The sequence below is a fragment of the Pinus tabuliformis genome, chromosome 9 (genome assembly GCF_031772625.1).
Source record: "Pinus tabuliformis cultivar Carrire ecotype Pingquan chromosome 9, CPIR1, whole genome shotgun sequence".
NCBI classification, from domain to species: Eukaryota; Viridiplantae; Streptophyta; class Pinopsida; order Pinales; family Pinaceae; genus Pinus; species Pinus tabuliformis.
The window spans coordinates 288,665,454-288,689,577 of NC_142307.1; the positions used below are offsets into that span (position 1 = coordinate 288,665,454).

General features: G+C 40.8%; 1 protein-coding gene across 1 annotated transcript; it reads left to right on the forward strand.

Moving 5' to 3' along the window:
- Positions 1-20,789: 20,789 nt before the first annotated feature.
- LOC149148308 (protein neprosin-like) lies at positions 20,790-22,789 on the forward strand. Its single transcript, XM_089442138.1, has 7 exons — positions 20,790-20,924; positions 21,056-21,136; positions 21,232-21,474; positions 21,574-21,741; positions 22,010-22,066; positions 22,153-22,299; positions 22,388-22,789. Exons 1-7 carry the CDS (start codon positions 20,790-20,792, stop codon positions 22,787-22,789), a joined length of 1,233 nt encoding a protein of 410 aa, XP_089298264.1.
- The last annotated feature ends 1,335 nt before the right edge of the window (positions 22,790-24,124 follow it).

Sequence of the window (24,124 nt, forward strand, 5' to 3'; positions counted from 1 at the left end):
ATGGAATTGGATCCCATGTTTTGTCTCTGTCTCTTATTATTGTCCCAGCAGAGAGAAGAGCAGCTTTATTAGCTTCAAGATCTGCTTCTTTGTTGTTGTCTCTCAGAACGTGGAAGTATTTCAGCTTTTGGAACAGTTTCCCCAAACTTATGGTTCTAGATATCAGTCTAGCTAATCTTAAGTCCCGAGGGGCTGAGTTGGTCACCATGATTTTTATTATCACTTGAGAATCTCCAAAAATGTTTTCCTCCTTGATTCCCAAATTCAAGAGCAACTTAATACCTTGGAAGAGGGCCAATGCTTCAGCTTGAATGCTGGAGTTGATCCCCAGACCCCAAGCAAAGTTGTGAGTCGATATGCCTTCAATGTTTTTTACAATTCCTCCTGTGCCAGCCTTGCTAGGATTTCCCTTTGCTGCCTCGTCAAAGAAGAGAGAGTGCACCTTTTGATTGGAGATCTAGTCTTGAAAGTCTTCATTATTTTTTCCCCTTATTTGCCATTCTTTAGAAGAGGGGATGTTTCAGATGGCTTGATGAAATTGTAGATTTAAGGAGGCCCCCCAAACAGTATCTAACTGAGTTAGATTTGAAGCGTCTTTTTGATCTCCCAAGCATTCTTTTAACTGAAACTTTACCTTAGCCGCTACCACCTTGACATCATGTTGAGTGTTTCTGAAGATTCTGCTGTTTCGCTTTAGCCAGATCTGCCAACAGCAAATTTTAGGGAGGGAAGACCAAGCTGCTTTAATCACTTTGTTTTTTGGAAGAGGACTGGGGTAGCTGTTTTGCCAATTAGAAAAAAGATCAATTATGGAGGTGGGAATTACAAAATTTGGATTCCAGTAATCCATCATTTCGCTCCAAATCTGCACAGCGAAGTTACAGTTTAACATAATATGCGTGGCACATTCCACATTCTCTCTGCACAGGGGACACCTGGACAGGCTTAGAATCCACGTCTCTGCAATTTGTCATCTGTAAGGATTTTCCTGTGGCATAGGAGCCAGCAGAACATGTCGATTTTGGGCAGAGAGGAAATATTCCAGATCGCCTTCCACGAAGCAGGATCAGGAGGGACATTCGGTCTCAGAGCGAGCTTAGCATAGCCTTGAGCTACTGTGTACCCTGCAGACGGTGAACCCCAGCCATGCGAGTCTCTTCTGCATATATGAGAGGGGGCAATTCCATTCATCATAGCACGAAGGCGGTTGCATTCTTGGAGAAGATCCGAAGGAAAATCAATAAAACTCCAACCTGCCCAACGTGTCCCAGCCCACGTGGATATATCCCACAACGTGGATTTTCCTGAGGCGGTCAACCAACCACACAACGCCTTCACTGAGGGGCAATCGCCAATCGATTTCCAATCCATGATGCGATCAGCTCAAATGTTGATTTTCTTCCCATTTCCAGGTATCCAATAAGCATTGGAGTGGATCAGGGGGGCAACTTTAGAGCAGAGCCTTACAAAGGGAGAGACGCCTTGGGGGAGAGGCCCATCTAGACATCTAACTCTCTCACCTTTGAAATACTTCCTCCATAACGCTAATTGGGCCCAGCCAAGCTTGGGCGCAATAATTCTCCAGAGGAGCTTGGCTCCCATCGCAATGTTCTGTAGGGGAAGGCTCTTGAAGTTTAATCCTCCCTCCATTTGAGGCTTGGAGACAGTTTCCCAATTAACAAGAGGGATTTTCCTCTCATTCTGTTTGCTCCCTTCCAAAGGAAATTGCGAATGTGCTGGTCCATTTTCTGAAGAATGCCGATTGGAGCAAGGAGAACAGAGAACTGGAATAATGGGAGACTGCAGAGCACAGCTTTGATGAGGACTGACTTGCCCGCAATGTTAAGCCAGTTGAATCCCCAAGCCTGGAGTTTGCTCTTGAATTTTTCCACTTGAGGGAGCCAATCCCTGCTATAGGCCCGCTTGAGGAATATCGGGAGCCCAAGATATTTAAACGAGGTCCAAACTGAAGAGGCTGCGAATCCAAGGCATCTGGAAATGGAACTAAGCAAGATGGGTGTAATGTTCCAACAGTAAATGTGACACTTCCCCTTGTTGAGACTACTTCCCTACGCCATACAAAACTCCTCAAGAGATTCTTTAAATCTGTTGGCTGAATGAATCGATGCAACACCCAGCAGTAGAGTATCGTCTGCAACAAGGGCATGGTTGATGCTTTTGACTCCTCTTGCAATGCAGACCCCTGAGATCTACTGTTCATGCATTTTTTTGTTTAGATGGAAGCTAAGAACGAAAGCTTGGAGTACACACAGAAGAGGAGATAGAGGGCAACCCTGCCTTAGTCCTCTTGAGGCTTTGAAAAGATCAGCAGCTCTGCCATTAACTAGGGGCGCGATCCATGGCTCCGAGATGCAGGCTCGAATCCAGTTTATGAAGCTCTCCCCAAATCCATTTTTTTTCAAAACATTCAAAAGAAAATTATGCCTAACACGATCAAAAGAATTTGCTAAATCCAGTTTGATAGCCATACCTTTTTCCTTGCACTGCTGGCTAGAAAGGATTGCCTCTTGAACTAATATGAAGTTGTCCACTAGCTGTCTGCCATGAATAAAGCCCCCTTGATTCTCTGGAATGATTTTGGGGAGAAGATATTTCAGCCTGTTAGCTATAACCTTGGTGATCAATTTGTAGCTAGTGTTGCAAAGAGAGATTGGACGAAATCTGCTGAAGGAGTTGGCTCCTTTCTCCTTGGGGATGAGTACAAGGAACGCAGAGTTTGTACTACCTACAATTTTTTGACAGACTTGGGATTTTTGAACCATTTTATAGTGATATTTTTCCACAATGTGCCAACATGATTGAAGAAATCTGGCGAAGAATCCATCCGGACCTGGTGCTTTATCTGGGTTCATGGCAAAGAGAGCATTCTTGACCTCAGCCTTGGTGACTTTAGCTTCTAGCTGGATGTTCATCTCTGCAGTGATTGAAGAGGGAACCTAGTCCAAGAGACAAGAATTATGAGTCGGATTCGCATCTTCATTGTACAAATTTTTGAAATGGAGAAAAGTTGCTCGTTTGATACTTGCAAATTCCTTGTGATTGGTGGTATCTTCCTTGATTTCAACAATGGAGTTGCAGCTTTTTCTGGATTGAGCTTGCTTATGGAAGAAAGAAGAATTTCTATCTCCCGCTTTGAGCCAAAGGCAGCGAGATGTAATCCTCCAATATTCTTCTTCAGCCAGGCAGGCTTTATGAAAGTGTTGTTGAAGTTGGACCTCCTTATCAAGGATTTCTCTAGTTACATATGCCTCTTCCGACAGCAAATGATGTACATCCAGCTGATTTTGGAGATTTTTTCTTTCAGCTACTGGATTGGGGAGCGTTTTGGCCCAGCACTTTAGAGCAGATTTTGTTCTTCTGAGCTTTTCTTCCCACACATAGAAAGGTGATCCTTTGACTGGCTGAGACCAACTTTCCTTGACTATCTGCAAGAAATTGGCTTCCTTGACCCAGAGGGGGCTAAATCTGAAGGGGATGGGGCCAAGATCAGGATGGGCCTACAGATCAAGCTTGATAGGATTGTGGTAAGATATGCTGCTAGAAGGAATTTTCATACTAGCGTCTAATCCAAGCAAAAGAAAGGAACTTTGTACAAAAAATCTATCTAGCCTTGCTGCAATGTGACCAGGGCCTATTCTTTTATTTGACCAAGTATACTTACCATAGGAGGGTTTGATGTCCAACAGGTCCCAGTCTTGTAGTAGGTCCTATGCCCATTCCCTTGCCGGATCTCGCATAATGCAGCCTCCTCGCTTTTCTGAGGTGTGCAACGTGAGATTCAGATCTCCTGTGATAATGATGTTTTCAAGGTTCCCAATGTTTTCTTGGCTTCTTATTGAGTCCCAGTATGCCTTTTTTTCTCCAGCACTGACTGGCACATAAACATTGAAGAGACAGAAAGATTATTTTGTAACGAGATGCTGCATTTTTAGTAGCAGCCAGTGAGTATTTGAGGTCGCAGATACTAAAGAAAACTTACTATCATTCCAAAGAGTACCCAGCCCTCCAGAGGCTCCTCAGGCTGAGACAACTTTTCCTTTACTTTTGCTCCAGAGTTTTTTGCTTGTTTGGAGGAAGTGTGTGTCCTCCATTTTGGTCTCTTGGATAAGGAATATGTCCGGGGCTTCTATTCTTATTAAGTTTCTTATGGCCTCTTCCTAGATTTTTCTCCTGATACCCATACAATTCCAAGAGACTATTTTCATTATTTACCCTTGCTCTGAAGGGCTCCCTTGGAGCCTTGAGACTGGTTTCTCGCCATCTTCGGCTTTTTTGCTAACAACTTCTCCAGAGTTGGTTGGCTGCCCTATAGCTTATCTTTGTATGTTTCCTGTTATATTTTCTCCCGATTTGTTTTGCGGCCTCTTGTGGATCTCCTTATAGAGGTTTGGGAGTCACCTATTTCTCCTTCCTCCTCTGAGTCTTTCAACTCTTGGTCCTCTTCCTCAACTTCTGTTATGCTCTTAACCTGTAAAATAATACCCAGATACAGAATATGCGAAGAAAAGATACCCAGAACACAGACTATGCGAAGAAATGATACCCAGAACACAGAATAGCAATGCTTTTATTATTCAAAGAGCAATGTTCACATGCCTCTTCGAGGGGGCAACCTCCAATAGAGCAGAGCTCGATTACAAAATAAGACACGATGCTCCTCGCAGGGAGTCTCTATCCTTTATATATGACTCATACATGCAATACCACGGGTCAATACCGTGAGTTTTATTAATACCATCTATCTAATACTACGGCTACGGCCCATTTGCAACTAACTGTGGTCCCGTCATTAATTTCAGGTTAACCACTTACAAAATATATGGGCTTTATTGACTCTTTGACTATGACGTGATCCCAAGACATAAATAAGGGGGTTAGGGTGGGACCCTAACATGCCCTCCCCCTTAAGACTAGCCTTGTCCTCAAGGCTGAAGCTGCGGAAACTGCTGAAGAATAGTAGTTGGTTCCCAAGTTGCATCTTCCGGAGAGGTGTCTTTCCATTTGACGAGGACTTCCTTAATCATGCGGCCGCGCAGGTGCTTGTCTCGTGTGGCGAGGACCTGTTCGGGTTGAAGCTAGATTGACCCTTCATCGTCTAATTCAGGTAGACTGCTTTGAACTCGGCAATTGTTCCCAATTACTTTTTTGAGGCATGATACATGGAAAACTGGATGGATTTTTGTAGTAGGTGGCAAAGCCAACTTGTAAGCCACTTCTCCAATGCGTTGAAGTACTTGGTAGGGTCCGTATAATTTGGAGATAGCTTCTGACACCCCTTGTCTTTGAGTGATGTTTGCTTATATGGTTGTAGCTTCAAAAAGACTTGGTCCCCTTCTTGAAACTGGTGCTCTGAGCGATGCTGGTCAACCTGTTGCTTCATGTGGTTCTGAGCTTGATGAAGATTCTCTCTAAGATGGGCGAGCATGGTGGCGCGGTGTTGTAGGAGTTGATCCACTGCTTGTACTTTGGAGCATCCCTGTAGATAAGAAATAGGGGAAGGTGGAAGTTGACCATATACTGCTTCATAAGGAGTCATTTTAGTAGAGGCATGATAGTTGGTGTTATACCACCATTCCGCCATGAGGTAGGTTTCTAGAAATTTGTTGACTGCTTCGGTTTGACCATCCGTTTGCGGGTGATAGGAAGTGCTGAGTTTTAGTTGAGTGCCCTATAGCTTGAAGAGTTCTTGCCAAAAATTACTGGTGAAGATCGGGTCGCGATCAGACACAATAGAAGTGGGCATGCCATGTAGTTTGAATATCTGATCCAAGAAAGTTTGCGCAACCAAAGTTGGTGTAAACGGGTGGGGTAGGGCACAAAAATGAGCATACTTTGACAAGCGGTCCACCACCACCATGATGAATGACTTGTTCCCTGATTTTGGAAGACCTGTAATGAAATCCATGGAAACCTCCGTCCAAATTTATTTCGGAATGGGAAATGGTTGTAATGTGCCTGGTGTGTTGACAGTTTCTCCTTTGTGGCGTTGACAGACATCACATTCTGCGACAAAAGTAAGGATGTCCTTTTTCATGCCGGTCCAAAAAAATGATCTTCTGGTGTGAGCATAAGTTTTCTGAAAGCCCGAATGTCCTGCAATGGGGGATGAGTGAAATTCGGCCAATATGCGACTTTTGAGGGTTGATGTTGGTGATATTACTACTATGTCCCGGTAGCGAAGAATATCATCCTGCCAGGAGTAGCCCTTGATGGAATTTGGATCGACCTGCAATTGAGAAATGAGTTGGGATAGCCCTGGGTGTAAAAACCATTCTCTGCGAGCTTCTTCATGTTGGCATTATGGTTCAAGTGTTGTCCTTGATGGCAACTCACTCAGTGGATGGTACAGGTGCTCAAAGGTTAGTACAGGTGATGGCAACTCAATCAGAAGACAGATCTCAGTACAGCATGGCAAGAAAGCTCATACACGCTCTTTCGTTAAGCCCAAGTCGCGTGTACACGCAAGTTAGATTCAGAAAAAGCGCGTGTATGTGGAAAGGTTCCTTTGGTTCATGGTGGTTAGACCTTGGAAGTTGTGCCTATGATTTCGGACCATTATGTCTCGACGGGCGTGTCGATCCCTAGTTTTAAAGTTGATGGTATTGTGTTACTATGGTTTTGGCTCTTGGTATTGAGAAAGGCCTAAGGCTATATAAGGAGAAGAAGATCATTAGGCAAAGATCATCTTTCGACAAGGCATGAATATCTAAGAGAGAAAGAGATCTGATATGCAGGTTCTGAGTTGGTTGATCTGAGCTAAGGAGAGATCTCATCGGTTGATGGAGAACTAGATCTAAGGAGAGATCGGGATCAAATGGTTTGAAATGCACTATCATGATATGGTTGATTATGCGTATTTCTAGATCTGCATATTGTCGCAATGTTACGTTCTGAGTCTAACTAATATCTGGTACAGCTGCAAATTGAGAAAGTTTATTTTTAGATCTGTACGCAGGTTGGATTCGGTAAAAGCGCGTGTATACGCGGTTTCGGCTCATTAAAGTAGCGTATATCTTTTGAAGCTTGATTTGAGTTTACAGTGGGGTCTGACTGTTATTACAGAGTTCTGTAGTCTGCTCTGTGTTCTGGTAACTGGTGATTGACAGGGTTCAGTGGTTCAGTGATTCAAAGTTGGGTTGTTTTATGCTTCAATGATCTGTTGTGAAAATTGAATGAATTGTGGTCTTCAGATTGTAATGTTGTGCTTCAGGAATATCCAAGTCTGAAAATGTATGAAAAGTGATACCTGGAAGAAGGAAGATTGTAGGTCAGCACCTACGTACTAGTATCTTGGCTAGTACAAAAGAAAAGGGGGTTGGAGCTCCCTTCCAAGGAAGTTTGGAGAACGAGAGAAGGTTGAAGCCTTCTGCAGGTTGTAGCCTGCGTACTGGTATAAGGCTGCACCAGTACAAAAGATTGTAAACTGAAGTTTCATATTAAGAAAGATAGAGACAACTTGCAGCAGGTGGTTTTCACCCACATTGGGTTTCCACCTTATATCTTGGTGTTCATGTGTGTGGCTTTTTATCTGTTCTGTTATACTGCACATGTTTACTGTTAATATGATGAATAATGTCCTGATGCACTTAATTGAAGAATAAGCCAACTAAATTGTGAGTTTTCTGCTTATACGCTGTTTTACTTCGTCACAGTAGCGTGTACACGCTGGTTCACTTAACTGAAGTAGCGTATATGTTTTTGGGCATTTGAAAAGTTTGATTAATCTGATAATACTGATTCACCCCCCCCCTCTCAGTATTATTTCCAACAATTGGTATCAGAGCAGGTCCTTCAGAGAAGCTTGATCGCTTGAAGGAAGATCATTCATCATGAGCAACTACGAGAAAGAAGCATCAATCAGGCCACCGGTTTTTGATGGAACAAATTTCAATTATTGGAAGGTAAGAGTTACTGCATATCTTCAATCTCTTGGTACAGAAGTTTGGGACATTGTAGAAACAGGCTATGCTTTTCCTTCAGCTACTCCTACAGATCCAGCTGAGAAAAAGGCATATGAAACAAATGCAAAAGCAGTCAGTACTCTATTAGGAAGTATATCTCAAACAGAATTCATGAAGGTCATGCACTTCAAATCAGCAAAAGAAATATGGGACAAAATGATCACTAGCTATGAAGGAGATGAACAGGTAAAGCAAGCTAAACTTCAAACACTCAGGATTCAATATGAGACTCTCAAGATGTATAATGATGAAAGTGTGGCTAATTATTTTCTTCGGGTAGATGAGATTGTTAATTGTATGAAAAATTTGGGTGAAGAAATAAGAGAAACTATAGTAGTTCAAAAGATTCTAAGATCTTTATCTCCCAAGTTTGAATCCAAAGTATCTGCAATAGAAGAAAAAGAAAATCTCTGTGTTCTCACTATGTCTCAGCTACATGGAATTCTAACCGCTTATGAAATGAGAAAGGGAGGTCCATCTGACAGAAGGGAAGCTGCTTTTAAGGCATCAGGAAAAGAAGATTACTATGAAGCAAGCCATGTTCCAGAAGAAGAGGAAGAGGAATCAAATTTTGTCAGAAATCTTCAAAGGGGTTCTGGAAGGTTCAGAGGTAAGCTACCTTTCAAATGCTTTGCTTGTGGGAAAGTAGGTCATTATGCTGCAAAATGTCCTTATAAGGATAAAGGAAAAGAACCTGCTAGATGGAACAAGAAACAAAGTGCAAATAGGAAAAGCTACTACACCCATGAAGATAGTGATGGCTTATCAAACAGTGATGAAGATGAACAAGGTAATAAATATAAGTTGTTAATGGCATTTGAAGATGATGATTATGAGGATGCTATAGATGTGGATAATCTCTATAATGAAATCACTAGACTCAAGAGAGGCATAGAAGAAAAGAATGTGATCATTGATACTTTGCAATTTCAAATTGATGAAAAGGAAAAACATCTTGAAAAACTAGAAGGTGAAATTGTTGGTCTCAGAAAAGAAATTGAGAAAACAAAAGCTATTAATCTTAAATTTGTCAAAGGATCTGAAACTTTGGATGAGATTATCAGTGTGCAGCGGTCTCCTCTAAACAAGACAGGTTTGGGCTATAATGGAGAAACCTCTCAAGCATCCACCTCAAAAAGTTATCTTGATGCAGCAAGAGGAAATGAGCGGAAGAACAATGAAGATAATCAGGTAAAGCAGGGACGAGTTACAAACAGAAACTATCAGGGACAATCCTCCTTAAGGATGAACAAAAGCTACAACCAACCACAGGTAAAATCTTCTCAGTTTGGCTCAAGAATAGATGAAAATAGAAATTACAATCAGTTGGCTGGTAGATTCAATAACCGCAGAAGCTTCTTCAATGGACAATGCTTTTCTTGCCACAACTTTGGTCACAGAGCAGCTCAATGTGTTGCATATAAAACAATCATGACTAGGGAAGCTCAAAAACAAAGAAGTATGACAGGGATTACAAAAAGGACCTATAACAACTTTTCGGTGCTTGAAAATGAAGTTGAATGTTCTATTTGCAATAATTTTGGTCATAAAGACTCTGAATGCAGGAGCAGGTTTCAGGAGAAAAAGGAACAAGCCACAAGCACCAAAACATGGAGAATAAAGGAACCTCAAACAGAAAGATGTGGGATAGCATTTTATGCAGAAGGACAGGAAAATCTATGGTACATTGACAGTGGATGTTCGAAACATATGACAGGTGATAAAGAAAAACTTGAATCTTATTCTACTTTAGAAAAGGGAAAGAAAGTTTCTTTTGGAAATGATACTCCTGCAACTATAAAAGGAAAAGGTATTGCTCCTTTGAAAGAAAAGGTCAAGGCTGGAAATGTTTTGTATGTTGATGGATTGAAGCATAATCTTCTAAGTGTCAGCCAGATGTGTGATCAAAAAACAGAGGTTATTTTCAGATCGAATGGATGTCTTGTTCGTGATCTTGATACAGGTAAAACAGTTCTCAAAGGCAAAAGAACTCCAAATAATCTGTACATATTTGAAGAAGGACAACAACAATGCTATCTTAGCAAGGATGAAGAGCACTGGTTATGGCATCGAAGGTTGGGACATCTAAGCTTCTCACAAATAAGGAAAGCATGCAAATATCAGGCAGTTCGCGATCTTCCAGATATCAAAATTCCAGACAACACCATATGCAAATCTTGTCAGTTTGGAAAGCAGACCAGAACTAACTTTCCAGAGAAGGAAGGATCAGCTAGCTTGCCTCTTGAGCTAGTCCATACAGATGTATGTGGTCCATTTAGGAAAAGGACACCTCGAGGGGAAGAATATCTGATATTATTCATTGATGATTTCTCAAGGTTTGTTTGGTTAGGGCTTATGAAGCACAAAGATGAAGCATTCGAAAAATTCAAATCCTTCAAAGCATTGGCTGAAAATGAATCAGGACACAAAATCAAGTGCCTCAGATCTGACAGAGGTGGGGAGTTCACATCAAATGAATTTTTTGATTTCTGCGATGAACATGGGATAAGAAGAGAATTCTCTACAGCTAGAACTCCTCAGCAAAATGGGGTTGTGGAAAGAATGAACAGAACTATCCAACAAATGGCTCGTGCTATGCTCGATGAATCAGGTACTCCTGCAACCTTCTGGGGAGAAGCCGCACATGCTGCTGTTATCATTCTTAACAAAACAAATGTTCGAGTAAACAGCACTCAAACACCTCATGAGCTTTGGAGTGGTAAAACTCCTTCCGTGAAGCATTTCAAAATCTTTGGGAGCAAATGTTATATTAAGAATACTGATGAGCAACTTGGCAAACTTGAACCTAGAGCAGATGAGGGCATTCTTCTTGGTTATTCTCCACATAGCAAAGCATACAAGTGCTACAATAAAAGACTTGGCAGAATTGTTGACAGTATTGATATAGTGGTTGATGAGAAGGGATATATTCCTAGGCAAGTTCATCATGAAGAAGATGAAGGTTACTCTCAAAGGCGAAATGATGAAGAAGAAGAACCTCAAGAAGAAGAAGAATCTCAAGAAGAACCAGAGGAGCAGACAAGAATAGAAGAGAAGACTCCATCCAGATATGTCCAAAAGAATCATCCAGAAACTCAGATTGTGGGGCAGAAAGAAGCAGGAGTACAAACAAGAAGGACACTTGCAGAAGCTTCAAGCTACTTGGCTCTACTCTCCTCCATTGAACCACAAAATGTGAAAGAAGCATGCAAAGATGAATGTTGGGTCAAAGCAATGGATGAAGAACTTGAGCAAATCGAAAGGAACAACACTTGGGAATTAGTTCCTAGACCAAAAGATAAGAATGTAATAGGAACAAAATGGGTCTTCAAGAATAAGTTAAATGAAAATGGAGAAGTAATTAGAAACAAGGCCAGACTTGTTTGTAAAGGGTATGCACAGCAAGAAGGAATAGACTTTGAAGAGACCTTTGCTCCTGTGGCAAGACTAGAGGCCATCCGAATGTTCCTTGCTCTCTCAAGCTTTCAAAACTTCAAGGTATTTCAAATGGACGTGAAATCAGCCTTCCTGAATGGAGACTTAGAAGAAGAAGTATATATTGAGCAGCCAGATGGGTTCATTCTTGGGAATGATCCAAACCTTGTATGCAGATTGAAAAAGGCTCTCTATGGGCTCAAACAAGCTCCAAGGGCTTGGTACTATCGGTTGGACAAATATCTTCACCAACAAGGCTTTTCAAAAGGATCAGCAGATAGCAATCTCTATATAAAAGTTGAAAATAACAAATTGCTAATTCTTGTTGTTTATGTAGATGATATTATTTTTGGCAGCAATGAAGAGACTATGAGTCAAAACTTTGCCTTGGTTATGCAGAAAGAATTCGAAATGTCACTTCTTGGAGAATTGACATATTTTCTTGGATTGCAAATCCAACAAAATGAAGGAGGTATCTTCTTGTCTCAAACCAAATACCTCAAGCAGATCTTGAAGAAGTATGGCATGGAAGAGTCAAAACCAGTATGTACACCCATGGTTACAGGATGCAGCCTCAGTGCAAATGATGAATCAGCAGCAGTCCACCAACCCACTTATAGATCCATGATTGGGAGTTTGCTTTATTTGACAGGTACTCGACCAGATATTACACATGCAGTAGGAATGGTTGGAAGATTTCAAGCCAACCCAAAGGAAACTCATCTTCAGGCAGTCAAAAGAATCTTCAAATATCTTCAAGGGACCCAAAACTATGGCTTATGGTATCCTAGAAATACTGATCTCACTCTTCATGCTTACACAGATGCAGATTGGGCTGGAAGTGTGGATGATAGGAAAAGCACAAGTGGAGGTGCTTTCTTCATGGGTTCCAGATTAGTATCTTGGTTCAGCAAGAAACAAAGTTCGATTGCCTTATCTACAGCTGAAGCAGAATATGTAGCTGCAGCATCTTGTTGTACACAACTTCTTTGGATGATGCAGACCTTGCAGGACTTTCAAATCACTTGCACTCCACCTGTCTCTATCTTATGTGATAATACAAGTGCAATCAGCATTTCAAAGAATCCAGTCATGCACTCAAAGACCAAGCACATAACAATCAAGTACCATTTTCTTCGGGAACAAGTGCTTGAACAGAAGGTCAAGTTGGAGTATGTTCCTTCTAAGGAGCAAGTTGCTGATATTCTCACAAAACCACTGCCCAGGGAAACTTTTGAATATCTCAGACAAAAGCTGGGAGTAGTTAATGCTTCATCCTGTTGTTGAAATTTGTTTGTTCTACAGAAAAGTTGGTATACGCAGGTTACGGAAGTAATATGAGCGTATACACGCGGATTCATGGTGGGAAAGTCGCGTGTATGATGGACGCTTGTTGCAGAAAGAATATCCGCGTACATACGCTGTTTTATACAGGAGAAAACGCGTATATGAAGTTCTGAACAGCAAGGGAAAACTCTGAAGTTCTGAACAGCAATAGGAATGTCAGAATTATTCAGGCACAGTTTCAGGGAGTGCAACAGGCACAGGTTCAGGGGGAGCAGCTCAAAAGTCTCATAAAGCATTGTTGGCATTCAGATGTTTTTGGTTGTTGGTTTCAAGAGAAGGAGCTCAGAAAGAAATTCTAGTTGCTGATCTAACAAGATGTTTATCAGATGCTGCTGATGTCTTTCCTAAGTCTTCGTCTAGATCTGTTGTCTCTATGTCATGTATCTCTCTTGTCTCTTTTATGGTGTCAAGGTCATGTAACGGCCTTTGTTGGTTTCCCCACTATGCCTGGGATGAATGATGAAATGTTCATGTATTATCATGGTTAGGTGGATGAGTCAATATTGATGTATCCCCACTTGGTTGGGTGGATGAGTCATTTTTTTGTATATCCTCACTTAGTTGAGAAATGGATGTATGTATGAGTCTTTGGTGATAGGAAGGTCTTTTATGATGTATAGAGTCATGTTCTTCTTGAAGAACATCTTTTGCAGATCTTGCCTACAGTCAAGGGGAGCATGAACAGCACTTGGTGAGCAGGATGGATAGATTGGTACTCTTTGGCATTCACAAAGGGGGAGCACACTTGGAGATTTCAGCATGTACTCAGGGGGAGTATGGACAGCAGTATGGACAGCAGAAGGATTACCAAGGAAGAGAATATCTTGGTCCTCCCTTTGCCCTTGATGTCAAAGGGGGAGAGTGACTTGGTGTGGTGGTTGCCATCAAGTCCAAAGGGGGAGATTGTTGGCATTATGGTTCAAGTGTTGTCCTTGATGGCAACTCACTCAGTGGATGGTACAGGTGCTCAAAGGTTAGTACAGGTGATGGCAACTCAATCAGAAGACAGATCTCAGTACAGCATGGCAAGAAAGCTCATACACGCTCTTTCGTTAAGCCCAAGTCGTGTGTACACGCAAGTTAGATTCAGAAAAAGCGCGTGTATGTGGAAAGGTTCCTTTGGTTCATGGTGGTTAGACCTTGGAAGTTGTGCCTATGATTTCGGACCATTATGTCTCGACGGGCATGTCGATCCCTAGTTTTAAAGTTGATGGTATTGTGTTACTATGGTTTTGGCTCTTGGTATTGAGAAAGGCCTAAGGCTATATAAGGAGAAGAAGATCATTAGGCAAAGATCATCTTTCGACAAGGCATGAATATCTAAGAGAGAAAGAGATCTGATATGCAGGTTCTGAGTTGGTTGATCTGATCTAAGGAGAGATCGGGATCAAATGGTTTGAAATGCACTATCATGATATGGTTGATTATGCGTATTTCTAGATCTGCATATTGTCGCAATGTTACGTTCTGAGTCTAACTAATATCTGGTACAGCTGCAAATTGAGAAAGTTTATTTTTAGATCTGTACGCAGGTTGGATTCGGTAAAAGCGCGTGTATACGCGGTTTCTGCTCATTAAAGTAGCGTATATCTTTTGAAGCTTGATTTGAGTTTACAGTGGGGTCTGACTGTTATTACAGAGTTCTGTAGTCTGCTCTGTGTTCTGGTAACTGGTGATTGACAGGGTTCAGTGGTTCAGTGATTCAAAGTTGGGTTGTTTTATGCTTCAATGATCTGTTGTGAAAATTGAATGAATTGTGGTCTTCAGATTGTAATGTTGTGCTTCAGGAATATCCAAGTCTGAAAATGTATGAAAAGTGATACCTGGAAGAAGGAAGATTGTAGGTCAGCACCTACGTACTAGTATCTTGGCTAGTACAAAAGAAAAAGGGGGTTGGAGCTCCCTTCCAAGGAAGTTTGGAGAACGAGAGAAGGTTGAAGCCTTCTGCAGGTTGTAGCCTGCGTACTGGTATAAGGCTGCACCAGTACAAAAGATTGTAAACTGAAGTTTCATATTAAGAAAGATAGAGACAACTTGCAGCAGGTGGTTTTCACCCACATTGGGTTTCCACCTTATATCTTGGTGTTCATGTGTGTGGCTTTTTATCTGTTCTGTTATACTGCACATGTTTACTGTTAATATGATGAATAATGTCCTGATGCACTTAATTGAAGAATAAGCCAACTAAATTGTGAGTTTTCTGCTTATACGCTGTTTTACTTCGTCACAGTAGCGTGTACACGCTGGTTCACTTAACTGAAGTAGCGTATATGTTTTTGGGCATTTGAAAAGTTTGATTAATCTGATAATACTGATTCACCCCCCCCCCCTCTCAGTATTATTTCCAACACTTCAATCCATTCTGGAATGGGGAGGGAAATTGCTAGAAGAGTACTTTCTTCCTCAAATTGGCGAGATAATGCATCTACGACCCTATTGTCTTTCCCTTTCTTGTAAATGATCTCATAATCATATCCCAGCATTTTAGCTAGCCATTTATTTTGTTGTGGGGAAGATAGGCGTTGCTCCAGAAAATATTTAAGACTGTCAACTTATTGAGGGCCCTGAAGTCTGGACACATCCGCCACTGTCCGTCTTTCTTGAGCACCATGACCACTGGGGATGAATAAGGACTAATGCTGGGATGAATGACACCTGATTCCAGAAGTTCCTTGATTATCTTTTCTATTTCATTCTTTTGGGTGAATGGATATCTGTATGGTCGCACATTTGGGGGTTGGGCCCCTGGAACCAGTGTGATGCTATGATCATGTTCCCCTCGTGATGGAGGAAGCTCCTTAGGTTTGTCAAAGACCTCCCTACGTTTATCTAAAATTTGTTGCATCTCAGGATGAATTTGCGGGGACTGGGTTTCAACGACCTGGATGGCATTAAATTGAACTACCACTCCATGATTGCCCTTTTTTAATAATTTTTCCATCCTATGCGAGCTGATGATCAAGGGGGGTCCCGCCTGAAGTCCTCAGAGCATATGTGTGTAGTTGTTTTGCTTAAAACTCATATATAACTCCTGGAAATCCATTGTGATTGGCCCAAGAGTGCGGAGCCATTCAGCGCCTAGGGCAATGTCGCATCCCCCCATATGGATGGAAAACATGTGTGTTTTCAACTGATAATCCCCCATTTGAAGTTTGACATTTTCACAGCGGCCTTCACATTTCATTGTGCCCCCATCCGCGATTTGGACTTGGAAGTTAGAAACTGCGTGTACAAAACAATGCACTCCGTCGGCGACTTTTTGATGGATGAAATTATGGGTACTTCCACTATCAATCAAGACTAATACTGGGCGATGTTTAATAAAACCCCGGATTTTGAGAGTTTGAGGGGAAGAAATTCCGGCCAATGCATTTAGCGAAATAACTGGTTCATCAGATTCAATCTCCTTTTGGTTGTCTTCTTCTATCGCCTCAGGTTCCTCGAGTGGGGGATCTTCCTCTATTGAGCTGTAGTTAGTGGCGTCTATTTGAAAAAACTTGGGCTCCTTGCATTTATGACCAAGGGAATATTTTTCATCACAGTAGTAACATAGTCCTTGCTTCCTTCTTTCGACCATTTCCGCAGGTGACACCTTTTGGATCTTAAGTGTCTGAGTCGTATTGTGAGCTTGTGGGGGACGACCTTTAATGGGGAAACTGGGGTGGCTGTATTGGGCTACTAATGCACGTTCCACCTTACGAGCTACCTGGCAAGCTTCCGTCCACGTGGGAGGGTGGTGGAGTAGGACTTGAGCTTTGATGGCTTATTTAAGACCGTTGATAAAACATTCCATGTATAACTCATCTCTGAGACTCTTAGTGCGGAAGGCTAAGGCTTCAAAAGCGGTAATATATTCATCCACTGGACCTGTCTGTCTAAGCTTAGTGAGACGCCCCAAAAAAGAGTCTTCCTGTTCAAAGCGAGCTCGAAGAGCTTTGGTAAATTGGGCCCAAGTCGGAAAAGGTGCATTGCAACGCTGATGCCATTCCGCCCATTGCCATCGTTCATTGTCCAAGTACATGGTCCCTACCATAAGCTTAGTCCAATCATCTAGGATATGATTCAGTCTGAAATACTGCTCCATTTGTGCTAGCCATGCGGACGGGTGAGAACCGTCAAATTTATGCATATCCAACTTGGGAGGTCGCTGACTGGGTGGTGGATTGGTGTGCCAGACGCGAGGAGAGTGGCTAGACTCACCCTCATGGTGTTCATGGCCCTCATACGCTTCCTCGTGGGCTGGCTCCTTGCCCTTATCGAGTACGTGTTGTACCTGGTTAGATAGGCCTTCAATCATACTTTGGAGGGATTTCAGATTTGCTTCAATTTTGTCTATCCTTTCATTGGCCATCGCTTGAGCTCTAGTTTCTACCATACACCAACTGGATGAAAAATTGGGACCGCCAAAAAAATTGTACTAATAAATTGAATGGTATCACCTTGCTCAGCTCGTCGTCTTGATGCTGATGGGCTAGATCACCAATAAGCGCCTCGGGAGATCTCAGATCCTTTTTTTTTTTTTTTGGAAAACTCCTAACGGAATTTTACTCCTTCTTAATCAATATTGCAGTCGCCAAATCCTCAAAATGTCAATGCCGCCAAAAGTCTTGCGAAAAGTATATCTAGGTACAGGAACCCTTCACAACTACTCCGATCTGGTGGATCTGAGAGATCTGAATGGTGGAACAACTGCTGCTGCTGATCTGAGGGCGCTGCGGAACTGATGTCTGCTGCTGCTGCACTTGCTGATTTGGAATAGATGATGTGTGATCCCCGATAGAAAGGGAACTATGGTCTTGAGGAGTGTCAGATGCTACAGATCGCAATATACATAAGGGTCTGACAGTAGTACTCAGCCCAATGTTTCAGGGCTCTAACTAAGGAGGATCGACCGTACCCTTAGCCGTACAACCCGACTACCCTATCGTACGGGCGAGTAATCTCTCCGAGTGTTGTTCTCGGTGTACTGTAGCCACAAGGCGGCCGAAGGTTTATCTATGGCGAGGTTTCAAGGGAGCCTAGGGGGCTTCCTATATACCCAGAGGGTACGTGGAAGACAGTCCGTGCGTGGTTCTATCTAATGCGCTACTACTCGAAGGGGTACCCACAGGGGTTACAAGGGAGTCCAATAGACGTGACCACCTCTTGTATTTCCTGCATGCATGCCTCCCCAAATCCGCAGGTTTATGCGCTCAACAACAGATCCCGTGGTTTAAAGACGCCGGAACATGTCTCTAGCCAAAAAAAATTTTGCTAAAAATTGGAGATCCCACCGAGCCCTGGAAAGTGCTCTGATACCACTTTTTATGCTCTTAACCTGCAAAATAATACCCAGATACAGAATATGCGAAGAAAAGATACCCAGAACACATAATATGCGAAGAAATGATACCCAGAACACAAAATAACAATGATTTTATTATTCAAAGAGCAATGTTCACATGCCTCTTCGATGGGGCAACCTCCAATAGAGCAGAGCTCGATTACAAAATAAGACACGATGCTCCTCGCAGGGAGTCTCTATCCTTTATATATGACTCATACATGCAATACCACGGGTCAATACCGTGAGTTTTATTAATACCATCTATCTAATACTACGGCTACGGCCCATTTGCAACTAACTGTGGTCCCGTCATTAATTTCGGGTTAACTACTTACAAAATATATGGGCTTTATTGACTCTTTGACTATGATGTGATCCCAAGACATAAATAAGGGGGTTAGGGTGGGACCCTAACAACTTCGATAGGAATTCCTTTTGAGGTTTCTGCGGTACTTGCATCCTTGGAGAAGATTGGTGGGTTACCTTTATCTGAAGATACTGTCTTTTGGTCCACATCCTCCTGGATGTCCTTTGGCTGCGAGCTAAGAGGGTCGAACTTATTTTCTGGAACACGCTTGGGCGGGATCTGATGAGCAGAGGAGTGGTGAGGACCTTTGCCATTAGGGCCTCCCGACTTTTGCATCTTGTGAGAAGTTTTGGAGCGCTTGACTTGATTCCAACCATCCTCCTTCCCTTGCACAGCTTCATTGTTGAACAGGCAGCCTTTGGCGAAGTGGCCATAGACATGGCATTTCCAGCATTTGAAGGGCAGCTGCTAATAGTCCAGTTTCTGCACATCCGTCCAACTTCCGACATTGATTTTGATGGCCTCTGGTAGCCCCACCTCTAGATCTATTTCAACACATATTCTGGCACAGTCGTATTGGTCCTTATTGTTTGCTCGATCTATGAATCTCCCAAGGGCATTTCCTATGTGCATCAAGGAGTCCCAATTCCAGCAATGAACTAGGAGATTTGGGAGCCTTACCCACATCAGAACTGTTTTGGGCACATCCACTGCTGGATCAAAGTCCGGAGTCCACTTATTTAGATACAAACCTTGAGGGCCCATGAAGTAGGGATCGTTTTGGAAGATCAGATCTTTTTCATCCTTTGAAGTGAATTCGAAGAGGAAGAATCCTCTCCCCAGAAAGTAATAGGTAACACTTTCTTTGATCAACGGCGCCCAGTTTCTGTTAACCTAGCTCTCAGTGGTTTTGGGAGATGGCCATAGCCTGGTGAACTGGACGATGAGAGCTCGCTCGGCCAAGGATAATGCAACCTGGACCGGGGTTTCTGGAGGGAGGGAGATCTCGGGTATATCCTCCAATTTTTTGACGAATTTCGTAGCTTCTGAGATCTTCTTCTTTGGAAGCCCTACCAAGAGTCGATTGAAGGCCTTAGCAGTCAAGGATGATGGAGGAGGAGGGGGAGGCACTTGGGGAGTGCCCAACACCTCCATTGACGGGAGCCCTAGATCAGACCTGACACGACCAAAGCGTAGGAAGCAGCACCAGATTGACCGTAGCTTGGGGTGAAGCCCTTGACGGGCACGCCTGCAGGGATCAAGATTCATAGTGGGCAGTTGCGCTCACAGTCTTCAGGTCGCGCGAGATGCGGACCACGCAAGATGCAAAGTGGGAGCCGAAGGCTTGCAATCAAAATCTCCAACTGAGAGAAATAATTTTTTTTTTTAATATTAAATTATTATTATCATTAGTATATATAAAAATCAAATATATATATATATATATATATATATATATATATATATATATATATATATATATATATATATATATATATTTCTAAAAAATGAGATAACAATTTACAAATTTTAGAATCTTAAAATTATTTAAAAAAAATATAATTAAAAAAAATTGTTTTACAAAAACTCCAAAATCACATATAAATTCATTTGTTTTCTAAAATTGTTCATTCGTAACTAAAAATTATTGGAATTTTAAGTTTTTTCATAGTGATATTTTATCTTTAATGTCTAAAAAAACAAATGTTTTATAAAAACTCCAAATCACATATAAATTCATTTGTTTTGTAAAATTGTTCATTAATCATAACTGAAAATGGTTGAAATTTATATTTTATCTTTAATATCATTCATAAAGACTATTTAATTAAAATTTTAAGAGTTTTTAAAGACATGCTATTTTACCTTTAATACTAACCCTAAAAATCATGAAAAAAACAAAATTTACAAAAACTTAAAAAAAAATCCAACCTCAACTCGTTTTTAGATTCTTCTAAACAAAAAACAAAAAACGTTATTGCAACCCTTTTCATTTCCATTTTTAAAAAATGGGAAATTTACTCAAAACACCAAAAACAAAAAACTTTATTCCAATGCTTTTCATTTCCATTTTAAAAAATTTGAAAATTTACTCAAAAAAAAATAAAAATTCCAACCTCTACTCGTTTTTAGGTTCTTTTTGTTAGAGTTCTCCTTTGTCAGTTATCTCTTTTTTATACCAGATAAAATTAGTAAGGTTTCTATCACGCCCAAAATTACTATTAATAGTTAAATTTTTTATATGGGACAAAATTACCATTAACATCTTAATGATTTTTCTAATTTAAAAAAAACCATGGCAGAGTCCATCTATATATTCTAGCATTATGTGGGCGTCTAATATACATATTTTTTATCATAAAGTATTTGTTGGTGTTCTGGTTGCCTTGCAATGAGTTCGTTTTTCCTTTTCATAGCTAATTTGTTTCTGTTTCATGTCGCTCTCACCTCTGCTATTGATGTGCGTGAAATGAGCATAGATGAATACATCAATTTTATTAATCCTCCAGCAGTTTACAAATATCAGGTAATATCAGATCTGTTTATACTTGAATATGTCAAATTTGCAATTTTAATCTATTTATATATAATTTAAAAGATAATTTCCTAAAATTATTGAATTTTTTTCCTGACTCTGTACTATCCATTAATGCACAGAATCAGTTTGGAGAAACCATTCGTTGCGTAAAATTCAGTGATCAAATATCTGTGAAGTATTCACAGGATAATATCACGCGGGTATGAACCTAAAATATTAAACTGGCAAAACATTAGAACATAAAATTTGGCGTTAACTGTTGACAATTGCTTGTGTTTGTTTGTGCGTAAAAAAGGGTTTGAGGAAAGCACCGAGAGTGGACCCGCCGAGCATAAATATTTCCAACTCTGACTTCGGCCGTGCAAATATCTCAAAGGTGCGCGGCGTTAAGTCTGAGTGTCCAGAGAACACAGTAGCGACCAGGGAAATCAAACGCGAAGATGTAGAAAGAGCGGGATCTGTGAGACAGTTTTTAAGCAGGGGACGAAGAAGAAGAAACCATGTCGGACCTAATTTCGACGACGGCCATGTGCACACGGTACTAAGATGGAGGTTTATAGATAAATCATATGTATAATATTTTCTTATAAATGCTGCATCACTCTCGTCTTCTATGTATTGCTGTACTTTTTAACAGCATTCAGTTGTGCACTACAACTCCGCTGGTGACCCAATCTTTGGTGTCGCTGTTCGTTTGAATCTATGGCGTCCGACGGTTGCTCCAGATGCCATATTCAGTCTCAGCCAAATTTGGATCAGTAACGAAAATCAAGGCATACTAGAGACCATAGAGGCCGGATGGATTGTAAGTGGATAGAATTTTTCTTCCAATTAATTTGAATCCTCAAATTCTTTAAATTAGAGAATTTAATTGGTTATACTTGTATTATGAAATATTATGTAAATCAATAAATTTAATATTTAAATGAAGCATGTAGCATCTATTTAAGTAGCGAATATGGATGAACCATATTAGTTAATTGGAAACGGTCTAATCTTTTCAATATACTGTGATTAATCCAAAAAACTATTTTCTATATTACCAAATTATTAATAATCCATTCTTATTGCAGGTGTCTCCGCAGGCATATGGTGGCTCAGCTGAACCACATTTCTTTGTTTTTTGGACGGTAATGACATAGTCTCAAGTTTGGTTGATGTATTAAAGAAGGCCTCGTGATGCCGATTGCTGATAAGTGAATATGCCTTCATGCAGTCCGACGATTACAATAACGGATGTTATGATCTGGACTGTCCAGGATATGAGCCAGTTGACGGCGCCCCCATTCGGCCCAGGATACAATTGGGGCCGGTATCGGAGTATGGAGGGACACAGTCTGACTTTGCTCTAAGTCTTCACCTCGTAAGCAACGTCTATATTTAATTCCTATATTTTGATGTCTATATAGTTTGAAAATGCTAAATAAGTACAAATATTACTGGATGTACAGCAAGAGCAGCAAGGCACAGGTCTGGTATGGGCTCTATATTACGACGGCACGAAAATAGGTCATTGGCCAGCCTCATTGTTCAATGCTCTTGCTCAAGGCGCTAGTGAGTTGGATGTTGGAGGAGAAGTTGCTCATGACTCAAGACCCCCGGGGCCCATGACTGCGACACAGATGGGTAGCGGTTACTTTCCTGGGGGAGGCTTTGGTTATGCCGCATATAGCAGGGCCATACAAATGTTTGATCAGGGTGGGGCTGGGATTGATCCCGATACTCGATTTGGTGTAGAAAAGCCCAACTGTTACGCGGTCGCTTCCTCTGACAGCGCAGATCCATCATGGGGTAAAAATATTTTCTTTGGAGGCCCAGGAGGCATCCCGACTAATCCTAATTGTGTGGCTTGATATCTGTGAAAAATAATATTGTATTATGTCTGTTCTTGATATCTGTGAAAAATAATGTTATATTACATGTGAAAAATAATATTGTATTATATATGTTCTGGCATACATTGGTTTATGAAAAATAATATCATATGATAAATGTTGCTCTTGTTCAGTTTTCTATTAAGTATTTTAGATTTATTTAGATTGAGTATAAAGAGTATAGGTAATTAATTATAATTATTAATATAAATATAATTAATATTTATTAAGATTAATGTGGTTTATGGAATTTCTAAAAAAATATCTAATTGTCAAACTTTGTTTTTCTGATTAAGAAGAAGGAAAAGCAGCACTCCAAGATGGTTATAGTTGGGCTAGTTTAATAAGTTCTATTTGTGGTTGATGATATGATAGGGAATTGAGAGCGGACGAGAAGTGTAAAATGAAGTGTTTTTCATCTTCCACCTTCTTAGTATCACAAATTTGATAGATTGTATCGTGCTAGGGAGTCTTGGGAGTAAAAGTAAATCACCTCCCCGTGTCACTTCGAAGCTAATGGGAATTAGTTATATCTTAGGGATGTTCATTTTCTTCTTAGTGCTGGTCAATATAGAGAGATAATTTTGGTTATCAATAGTGGGGTTGATCACCTCTCTATAGTATCTTAGCTTCTTTTTACCCCACATCTTGTCCTTCAAATTGGAGTAATAGTATTTCTTCCCATGATGATCTCCTCCTTAATCCCCCAAAGGTTGAGCTTGGGCATTCTTGTCCCACCAACGCTTGAGGATCAGGTGGGGGTGGGGTTTTTAACCAAAGTTAGAAGCAATTTTTGGGAGCCTCTTGGATCATATTAGGAAGAAATGTTTACTTTTGGGAGCCCCTTGGATCATATTAGGAACAAATGTTTACATCGGAGTTAAACATTATAATTCTATCATACTAGGATCAAATGTTTACATATTATAGTATTATATTTTACCCAATATTTTTTACTATTACCAGTGGTTAAGTGTGGGGAATTACTAATTAAAATGTAATATTATTACACTACCAAATATTTCTCATTACCCCCAACCTCAATACTATATTTTAAATATTGGGTAAAATATAATATTATAGTATTATATTTTACCTAATATTTCTCGAGCCTCTTTTCCTCTCCTCACCTCACCTCACCTCACCTCACTTTCATAGTTAAGCTTGTTCATTTCTAAACTTTCACTTTCATAGTTAAGCTTATTCCTTTCTAAACTTACCACACTAGATCTATGAGCTCTATTTCTATAACACATTATTACACATAAATTAAGAGAATATATTACATATATTATGTTAAAATGGTTATCAAAG